The sequence below is a fragment of the Gigantopelta aegis genome, chromosome 6 (assembly GCF_016097555.1).
Source record: "Gigantopelta aegis isolate Gae_Host chromosome 6, Gae_host_genome, whole genome shotgun sequence".
Classification (NCBI taxonomy): domain Eukaryota; kingdom Metazoa; phylum Mollusca; class Gastropoda; order Neomphalida; family Peltospiridae; genus Gigantopelta; species Gigantopelta aegis.
Window position 1 is genome coordinate 67684421 of NC_054704.1, and position 11195 is coordinate 67695615.

The 11195-nt window shown below is 37.3% G+C and overlaps 1 protein-coding gene across 1 annotated transcript; it reads left to right on the forward strand.

Moving 5' to 3' along the window:
- Positions 1–2383: 2383 nt before the first annotated feature.
- LOC121375095 (deoxyhypusine hydroxylase-like) lies at positions 2384–6896 on the forward strand. The gene is made up of 4 exons (XM_041502331.1): positions 2384–2832; positions 4316–4392; positions 5469–5712; positions 6517–6896. Exons 1-4 carry the CDS (start codon positions 2553–2555, stop codon positions 6858–6860), a joined length of 945 nt encoding a protein of 314 aa, XP_041358265.1. The 5' UTR covers positions 2384–2552; the 3' UTR covers positions 6861–6896.
- Positions 6897–11195: the final 4299 nt, after the last annotated feature.

The following is an 11195-nucleotide window of genomic DNA, read 5'->3' on the forward strand; positions in this document are numbered from 1 at the left end:
CTATTTACCCCTTATGGTTTAACTTCAGGTATAGGAAGTGGAACTAAAACAGATAATAGTTGGAAATGTTTGGGGGGGGGGGGGGGGGGGGGGGGGTTCTTGTCAAACTTTATGCATTTTTCAAGGAATTTATATAAGTTATTTAGTCTGACTCTGAAGTGTAGTAGTCACAGCTGCCATTCTTGCTTAGAAGCAGTTTGGTCACTGGTAGCCTCTCCAGAGTGGTGTCGGAAGGTGATGATCTCCATTAGTGTACATGAATAAGCATGTTCACAGCTCAAAGAAAGAAATGTTTTAAAGGGATGATTAAGCAAGACTTTTGGACTGGTAATGTGTGGTATGCCTGTTCAACATTATTTAATGCACATTATTGCTTAAGTATAATGATATATTAAATTAATAAAACAGTACAAATGTATAAAGCTTTTATATATAATGGGCGCAGCCATTTTGCTGAATGATAAAACAGGCATACGTCACAATGTTCTGTAATAATATCCATCAAATAAATGATTTTCTTATACAAAATAAACCATTGTCAAACTGGCTACAAAACAAACCAAAATAACTGGTCATGAAGGTCCATCACAGCAGTATACTGAAATGATAAAATGACTACTCTGTTAATTAGTATATTCTTTTAATTGCCTCCACTTATTAAAATGTTCTTCAACAATTAACACGTAACCCCTAAACTGGTAATGGACATTATATCAACTGGTTTATACTATTGATTAAGTAGACTGTCCCATCTAAAATCAGAAAACTGACCAATTACGTAGTTCCAAAGAAAAGAAAATTATCACTTGGTTAATTATCTGGGTATTTATGTTGTTTTACAAGTCGGGCTAATCAAAGTGAAGGCTGTCTGGTCAGGACAGTGGTGTAGTGGTCTTACACCTACCCATTGAGTGGTTAAAACTAGTTCTTATCTGTTTGGGACCTGTTACTGGGCTGTGACACTGTACCTACCAGCCTTATGTCTAATGGCTTAACCACGACACTACCGAGGCCGGTTCAGGTCATGGTTTTATGTGCACATACAAGCTGTTGTAGCACACATCTGTCATGGGCATTGGACAGGAAAAGGGATGGGGTGAGAGGTGACTGGCAGGTGCAAGGAAGCACTTGCCATTCGATCGAGGTGGGTGGGAGGTTTTGTTACTTTTCATTCATTCATTTCAACTTGATTTTTGTGCTTATACTGAATTAAGTTTCAAGCACACTGTCCTGGGAACACACCTCAGCTATCTGGGCTGTCTGTCCAGGACAATGGGTTAGTTGTTAATTGTTAGTGGCAAGATTAGTGGAATGGTGCAGTTGCGAACAAGCTTCATGCTGTCAAGCCAGTCCTGGGAGAGTGGCAGTCCTATAGGCAGTGCAGGAATGATGAAATAGTTGTGTCGTGCTCGCATCAGTCATACATACTCTGCACAAGAAGAGTGCAAAGTAGATTCTGACATGAATCGTTCATCTGTAGGATGACCATTCTGCAGATACATTGTTCCCACTTAATCTCAAGGAAACTGGGACTGTAGGGTGTATACTACCAAATCAAATCCCGCAGATGACAATAGTAACATATGTGGCTAAAATGTATCAATTGACATAAACGCCACAAATATAAATACTACCACCCTCCACCCGTAAAGTGAATTGGAGAAATTGAGGGTCAAGCTGCTCATTTCTGAGATAACGGGTATTTCTCATTTCGGCCAGTGCATCACGACCGGTATATCAAAGGCTGTAGTATGTGCTATCCTGTCTGTGGGATGGTGTATATAAAAGATCCCTTGCTACTAATGGAAAAATGTAGCAGGTTTCCTCACCGAGATTAAATGTAAAAATTACCAAATGTTTGACATCCAGTGAGTGTGAATAATTTTTACATGCTCATATACCACTAGAGTTTCGAGCATGTCCATCCATGGGCCTGTCTCTGAATAGCCAGGGGCTTGTCCCGGGACAGAACAAAAATTAAGTGGACAATTTTGAAATTTACATCCAAAAATTAAATAGTGGGCCTTTAAAATTTTGATGCGCATCTCTAATATAATTCATAAAGAAAATTCTACTCATTCTGACATCCAGTAGCCGATGATTAATAAATCAATGTGCTCTAGTGATGTCGTTAAACAAAAACAAACTTTAAAGCTAATGATCATAAAACATCCAGGGATCTTTTATATCAATACATAGACAACACAGCAAATAACGCAGCCTTCAGTCCATAAAGGGTAATCGATCCTACAGTCAATCATACTTCGAGTGCTTTACCACTGAGCTACGTCTCGTACTGAACACGAGAATACATTAGTTTGGGTTTTATTTGATGAACACGAAATGAAACGAAAGTCGTGGATCCGAGATCATTCGTTACTACCCGGCCGGAGTATCCGTAATAGGCCGGTATATTCCGAATGGTACTCGAGTGTTTTCGGCCAACTTGCGCATGCCCACATCATGCATATGGACATTTTCTGTCTATGTAACAAATATTTGACGTAGCCACACGTGAAAAATTATGATTTTGTAACTTAGAAAAAGGGAAAATGTCTTTAGATGATAAAGCGTCAGTAATTTCTGTTGGCCAAATATTGGAGGACAAATCGAAACCATTAACTGAAAGATTCCGAGCTTTATTTACACTAAGAAATGTTGGCGGACGTTTGGCAATCGACTCGATATCACGATGTTTTGATGACCAGTCTGCACTTCTGAAACACGAATTGGCCTATTGTCTGGGTCAGATGCAAGATACAAATGCCATTCCAGTATTAGTAAACATTTTGAAAGACGATACCCAGGAAACAATGGTTCGTCATGAAGCAGGTAAACTCCTAAACTTAGTCCATGCCAGGAAGGGGAGGGGGATGTTGGTGTCTTCATGATCATCCATTCTTGGACAAATAGCCTCTTTTCAATCTCTTTATACAGATCAGGCCTTGACCTTAACTTTTTTTTCAGCTATAGCCAACAGGGCTACCAGGTTATACAATCTGATAGCCCCTAGTAAAAATGGGTTGCCCCATAATTTTAAAACAATTGGAGAAAATATTTTTTTTTTTTTTAAATCATGAGAAATACACATTTATAGTAAGTTGTACATGTTGATTGCAGAGTAACTGGACCTGTAAAACAAATATATAGTAGCCCAGTGGACTACCAGGTTTAGACATCTGGTAGCCCGAGCAAACATTTGGTAGACAAAACACCCTGGGCTACCTCTAACTGATACGGTCGAGCCTTGCATATAAATATGCCTTTTGCCCACCCCTTCCCACTTGAGATTGTTCCCCCAAGTTTTATAGGGCTCCCTTCCCAAAGGGAAGCCTTTTTTTTCATACTATTATTATGGAATTTACTATACTGGTTATTTATTTATGAGCCGATTGTGTTCTAAAATGCACACAAATATAGTATTTTTTGTTATTTCCAAAAACATTGACTTTGGCTAAATGACCCTGATTCAAATGTGTGTGTGTCTCTCTCTCTATTATCTATATGTCCACCTTTCGCTTATTGTATGTTTAGCACTTGTGTGTCATTATTAGGTCACCATGACCTACTTTTCATTGTTCTAGTGAAATTATTGGAAGTAGAGCTGTAAGAGCAAACTACTACTTATAATGAAAGATTCTGGTACCTGTTGGATAGGTACATTTTTATTGTTTGAATACATTTATTTTTACAATGATGTGTGCAAAAATTTTGAGCTGTTCTTTAGGTTATGTCTGATCATAAAAGTTAAAAAGTATCTTAATATTCGATTATTTTTTTCTTTCAAATATACCGTTTTTATGGAAATGCTCATCTGGAGTAATATTTTTTATTGTATTTGATAAACTGTTGATTTTTCAGGGGGGGTGGGGGTGGGGGTCACAACTTCTAAAAAGGACAATTGGAGTTTGTTGAAGGGAAATTAGCTGCTCCCAAATATAGCAAGATCTGTAGGGGGGTTCAGGGTCATGTTTCCCAAAACATTTTAAAATAAAGATGCTCACAGATGTGTTTTCAGGGCAGTTTAATGGATACTGCAGATGATAAAAAAAAAGGTTAAAGATTTGTTTGGTTTATCAACACCGACCCTACAGATGATGAATAATTTTTTTAAATACGGGAACTTCAAACAGGTGATTGGGGGAGGGGGGGGGGGGGGGGGGGGGGGTAGTGTGTAACAGGACCCTGTGATCCCTCCAGTCTGGATCCATCATTGAAACATCAGTACTGACATGTAATAATATTGATTGATGTAAAATGATTTCTATGTATAACACTACAATGATAATAACAATGTACTATATTTTATTTGTAGGTGAAGCTTTGGGTGCTATTGGATCAGTTGAGGTCTTAAGTCTCTTAAAAGAATATTCCAGCGATCCAGTAATTGAGGTACATGTAAATATAAACAAAGTAGCACAATGAATTATTCTTTATGTCAGAATGGTTATGCTGTTTCTTTTCACTTATGGGGGGTTCAAGTCTGTTTGAAAATTGTTTTATGGTAGAATAGACAATCTCTTTGAAAAAAGCTGTCTTATGTCAATACGCAATTTTTTGTTTGAAAATTTATTTGAATGTTAATTTACAGATATTAGTACATAACTACAATACTGACACGTTCTACTTTAAATTTAGAGATATGTTCATGAACTTTACATTATTTAATGAAAACATGACTTCAAATAACACACATACATACAAATGACTATACCTTTTTACTAATAAGTTGTTAATATATTTGTATTATGCTTAGATTATGTTAATTTAATAACATCTTTATGCAAAAAAAGAGTAAAGTTTGTTTTATTTAACGACGCCACTAGAGCACATTGATTTTTTATCTTATTGGCTATTGGACGTCAAACATATGGTCATTCTGACACTGGTTTTTTTTTTAGAGGAAACACGCTGTCGCCACATAGGCTACTCTTTTATGACAGGCAGCAAGGGATCTTTTATTTACGCTTCCCACAGGCAGGATAGCACAAACCATGGCCTTTGTTGAACCAGTTATGGATCACTGGTCGGTGCAAGTGGTTTACACCTGCCCATTGTGCCTTGAGGAGCACTCACTCAGGGTTTTTGGAGTCAATATCTGGATTAAAAATCCCATGCCTTGACTGGGATCCGAACCCAGTACCTACTAGCCTGTAGACCGATGGCCTAACCATGAGGCCGGTCATCTTTAAGCAGTGCTGATGTACATGTACATTTTTGGTTCCGTGCCTTGTGATCATGGGAACCCATCGGAAACTGTTTTTAAAAATTAATTATATATATATATTATTGTTGTTGAACAGTTGTACTCGTATAATAATCATGGAAAATGAAATTTTGGTTCCATTATTTTACCGACACTACCAGAAACGATTGTTTCTGTGAAATCCGAAGGCCTGTATAAGTTATAAAATCACTCTAGAGTTATATACTAGTGGCTATTTTTTCATTCATTAATGTTTTTCTAGGTCGCAGAAACCTGCCAGCTTGCAGTGAAGCGAATTGAATGGTTGAACAACCCAGAGAAAGAAAGCTGTCTATCACAGAATCCTTACAAGTCTGTAGACCCAGCACCTGCATCAGTTGACATGGGAGTGTTACAACTGAAGGCGTTACTGCTGGACGAATCCCAGCCACTCTTTGAGAGATACAGGGCAATGTTCTCACTTAGAAATACGGCCACTTCAGAGTCAGTTCAAGCTTTGGCTGAAGGTAATGAAAATAGACAGGTTAATTGTTCATGGAAAAGTTATGTGTTTTAATGTTGGAGCCTAACCTTGCATTTATAATGGCCAAAACTTGTCTTTATATTTTACAATGTCGTAGAGACGTTTTATATACACAAAATGAATAGTGTTGTTATTATTATTTTAATGCTACCTACTTGTATTACTTAAATATACTGTCTCTCATAATTCCATAATGAATAGTTCATGTACTTTCATGTTTGTTTTATTTTGTAAATGTGTTATGTACATAAGATGAGACGTTAATAAATTATCTGTCTGGAAATATTAAAAAGTCATGGAATTTGCAAACGTCATATTCCAGGCCAGGAAAGTCATGGAAGTTAGAGATGGGTAATGGATAATGAAAGCTGGTAGCAAACTATTTGTTAACTATTTAAGAAGAATGGCAATTTGCATCAACTCATTATGTTGATAATTGTAGAAAACACTTTAAAAATCGTAACAAAAACTCCTTAAAAGTCATGGAATTTAGTTGATGACTCTGTGTAAGAACCCAGTTCTTAAATCATTGTTATTAAATGATTTAACATTTGTTTTGTATTATGACCAGTCTTTGAAAGTTTGTTGTGTGTGTTTAATAAATGAATCCATTAAATTTTAATCTCTTGTATTATTGTAAAATTTGAATACAAGTATGCATTTGCATCAGAAAAATCTGAACTCAATACTATATTTAGAGGAAAGCTTGTTTTTCTAGTGATTAAATTTTTTTTTTTTTATTGAATTATGTTTCTTGTATGTTTTCACTGCATATTTCTATTTGCAGGGTTGAAATGTAAAAGTGCACTGTTTCGACATGAAGTTGCCTACGTTCTTGGACAGATTCAGAGTGATGTTTGTGTGAAGCAGCTCTCTGAAAACCTGTGCGACCGTAATGAGAACCCAATGGTCAGACATGAATGTGCCGAGGCTCTGGGAGCCATAGCGACACCAGAATGTATAGACATTCTCAAGGATTACTTGAAAGACCCTGAACGAGTTGTGAAAGAGAGTTGTCTTGTTGCCTTGGATATGAGTGAATATGAGAACAACGATCAGCTTCAGTATGCCGATAGTCTGGTCAAAATTAACAATGATGCTAATGCTGCAAATCTAGTAACTATCAAATAGTCCTGTTATATTTTTAATAAAATTTGAATCTATCTATAGCAGCATATTTTTTTACCTTTCCTAGTTGTAAATTCCTATGGAATTAATTGTGAAAAACCTTCACAATTAAATTTTTTATATATGTATATATTAACAGAGTATTGACTTTAACTAAACACAATGGACTCGACAGGAGATAATTTGGCAGACTTTGTTTTTGAAGTGGATTAAGATATAGCAAATCATGCACCATCATATCAAGACTTGAAACTGGCAGGGAGCAAAAGCTTATTGCCACTCAAATGCATATTGTACTTTATAAAAATAAGCATTGTACAACAGCTTACAATTAAGATAAAAAAAAATTTAGTGACATTTGGATGACCAATATTAAATTAGATATTGTTAAAAAATTTAATAAAGGTAGTTTATATTATTACAAGTGTTCTAGAAGTACTCAGTTTGTAGCATTTGCTATCGGATTAAAATGTCAGACACAAATATTCTTTTCCATTCCACAAGATGAATTTCGAGCCTTGTGTATGATTTAATGTGGCAGCCTATTCATTGTCGTATTATGGTCGTTGACTTGTTACAGATATTAGGGAACACATGAAGTGTTGCGAGTGTAAAATATTTTCACTCTTTACTTTGAGGTGTCTGAAAAAGGAAGTAACTTACTAAAACGCGAGCAAACCATGATATGATATTCATTTCTAGATGCAGGAATCAACCCTGTTTTTACACCATAATTATGGGAGTTGGCCCCTTTGATCACTGCATAACCTAATAGTCATAATAAAATAAAAGAGGCACTCTTCAGTGGAACTAAATTTGTCACCAACATGCTGTTTTGCTACAATAATAGGGTCGATGTTTGACAAATGTTTGAGAAAGTCACTGGCCCTCAAGAAGCTTTGACCAGTGCCCAATGTATTATAGTAATACAGTTGATAATTTCCACTAGCCAGGACCGAGGGCCAGTGGATTTGTTGAAACCTGAATGGTAATTTATATTAGTCCACATTATAGTTTGCTCTTCTGGAGTTGATACTTCATGTTTGCTCAATTTATTGGAAGATATTTCTAGAGAAGATTTAAGATACGTCAATCCTTTTAAGTGTGACCAGTTCCATTTGCCCTGGTGTCACATACTTGGGGATATAAAAATGGAATCTATTGTCAGCCATTAAAGAGCCTTTAACCCAAAACAATGCAGTTGTCATTTGTCGTCGTTCCCCCCCCCCCCCCCCCCCCCCCCCCTCCAAAACAATTACAGAATCCCTTGTCCTACTCTGGACAATTCCTCACAATTACCATATATTAGACCTCTGACAGCGACTGTACATTTTATTGGTATATCCCTGTTTCTTTTAATGAAAGAGATCCACACACAGTTTGTTAGTATAATCTTTTGTGGCATCTTCCCCAAAAAGGCAGAGGAGGTTTTGGTGGGCTGCCATGTCTGCAGTTGTGAAATTTCAAGTAGGATATCTTCCTTTTGTTGATAAAGACTCGTACAATTTTGTTATGTTTGTCACTCCTTGAAGTGATGGACCCTAGTTTTTAAACACTAAGGAATATATTTCAATATTAGAACCATTTTTGATAATTAAAATTAATCTCAATGAGACATTACTTAGATTTTATTGGTTAGATTTATTCATTTCTGCACATCCTAGTGTTTCTAATACCACGCAGTACATTTTTCATATTTTTTAAAATGCAATACCTCTGAAAAGTAACGGTTATGGAGACAAACTCTAGTCTATTTTTAAGGATATTTCCAAAATCATGTTTTACTTTGTTTTAACTTAATCCAAACATAAGCTTGTAGATTACCCCAAAATAGTGTCTATTTTCACAGGCTGAACTTAGTACAATAGGCAGAAAGCAAATGGAGAATTTCTTTTTCATTAAGAAGACTTGCAGTTGTGTCATTTTATCTCACCTGCTACGTAATGGGCAGACGAGAGGGATGCAGAGGCTTGGGTGGGTGGCTGCTGGCCAGTTTATGTAAATTTTTCAATGGAGACTGGGATTCCATTTTATTGAGTCTGGATGTCATTTTTCCTCACCTGCAGTGAAATGGACATAAAAGGCTTTATTTACCTTGAAGGGCTGATTCAGTTATGTGAAAATTAATATAATGTTGGGGTTAATTCCTTTCCATTGAGGAGACTTGATATATTTGGCTTGCCTGCCACGAATTATACAGAAGATGGAAGAAGGAAATGTTTTATTTAATGACACTCAACACATTTTATTTACGATTAAGCTTCAGTCACACATTCAGGATTTTTTACTGCCGTCCTTGATAGGCCCATTCCCGATTAAAATCTGTCAAAATTCTGATCAAGATCCTGTGATTTGTGGCGGGAAATCACGACAACAATCTGATATTGTTCAGGAAGCGTCCCGATTCAGCCGTTTCCAGCCGAATTTGTCCCGATTCTCCAGTTCTCAATCCGATTCTGATCCGATTTGTATCTTTCGCATGGTAAAAAAAACTACCAAATCTGTCCCGAATGCGATCCGACAGTGTACCGACGCTGACGGAAGACATCCGTTAGAAAACCGTTAGTCACGTGATAGTCCAGATCATGCCCGTTCATCAAGACAGCGTCCCGACCCACAGAACACCGTCCAGACAACACAGGACATTGTTACGATTTTGATCCGATACAGCAGAATCTGTCACGACAGTCACGATTGTAATCCGACTAGACAAAATCGGCTGAGTTTCCCGAATGTTACGGGACGCACCTAACTGTCGGGAGTGCTTGGTCGACCTCTCCGGACCATTCGCGATCCGTAGGACTTTGTTACGAACGTATACGACTGCGTTCAGACAATGATAGGACATTCCAGATCATTGAGGATAGTAATCCAACTTTTTCACTTTTCGTGTCGTAGCGCTGTCTGATCTCAAACGAGAGCCATAATCAGCACTGTGTGAACGTCGCATTATATAGCGTCAGACATGGTTATGGACCACACAGATATTGAGAGAAGAAACCCACTGTCGCCACTTCGTGGGCAACTCTTTTCGATTAGCAGCAAAGGAACTTTTATATGCACCATCCCCCAGACAGGGTAGTACATACCACAGCCTTTGATATACCAGTCGTGGTTACCTGGCTGGAATGATAAATAGCCCAATGGGCCTACCGACGGGGATCAATCCCACACCGACCGCGCATCAAGCGAGCGCCTTACCACTGGGATACGTCCCGCCCCCCAGAAGATGGAATGCACAGGCTTACAAGGTGGGTTCTGGGTGGATGGCTGGCTCTACAGTTAAATGAACTTTCAGATGGATTTTACAGACAAATCCTGTTTGTAATAATTTCATACCGTAATACAGTATTCTTCAGAGATGTGTATTGAACATCCTCTGAAATTTTCTGGATTCTGGATATCACCACTGCTCAAAAAACTTTCTTTCCTTGTTCGTTAATAAAAAGCTCACAATATAAACAGCCTAATTTTCTACATATTTTTGTTCGCATGAGCAAATACTTGTATAATATTTTTAATTATGTATATTAATTATTATTTTTATTTTTTTTACGGATATATATATTTCAAATAGAATTTTCATTCCCTTGCATCCAGTATAAAATCCATAACAATAGTGACAATGCAGGTAGTTTCTTGGCAAACGTACCCGATATAGGTTTTGGAAAAAAAAAAAATTTTTATTTAACGACGCACTCAACACATTTTATTTACGGTTATATGGTGTCAGACATATGGTTAAGGACCACAGATATTGAGAGAGGAAACCCGCTGTCGCCACATGGGCTACTCTTCGATTAGCAGCAAGGGATCTTTTATATGCACCATCCCACAGACAGGGTAGTACTTTTGATATACCAGTCGTGGTGCACTGGCTAGAACGAGAAATAGCCCAATGGGCCTACTGACGGGGATAGGTTTTGGAAGATATCAAATATAAAAATACCGAGTGATTCCATGTGACACAGTTGATATTCACTCATCTGAGGATCGAACCACGTCTGTGTACCCATTCTCTGATTTGGGTTTCTTCCCTATTTCGATCAGTGCATCACGACTGTTAATTAAATCAAAGGCTGTAGTATGTGCTGTCCTGTCTAAACAATTGTAGCAGATAGTGTGTTTGGGATTTAGAATTAAAAATTACATGCAACTAGGGAATGATTGTTTCCCACTGTAAATAAACCAAATATATTTAAAATTGTCACATTTATTTTGATTACCCACAGAGTTGGCCCACCATGCCATATTACGCCTGTTTACAGTATAACCCGCCTTACAAATGTCCAATCATCTTTGAAATATGTTTCAAGGAAAGATAACTCTAGTCTCGAC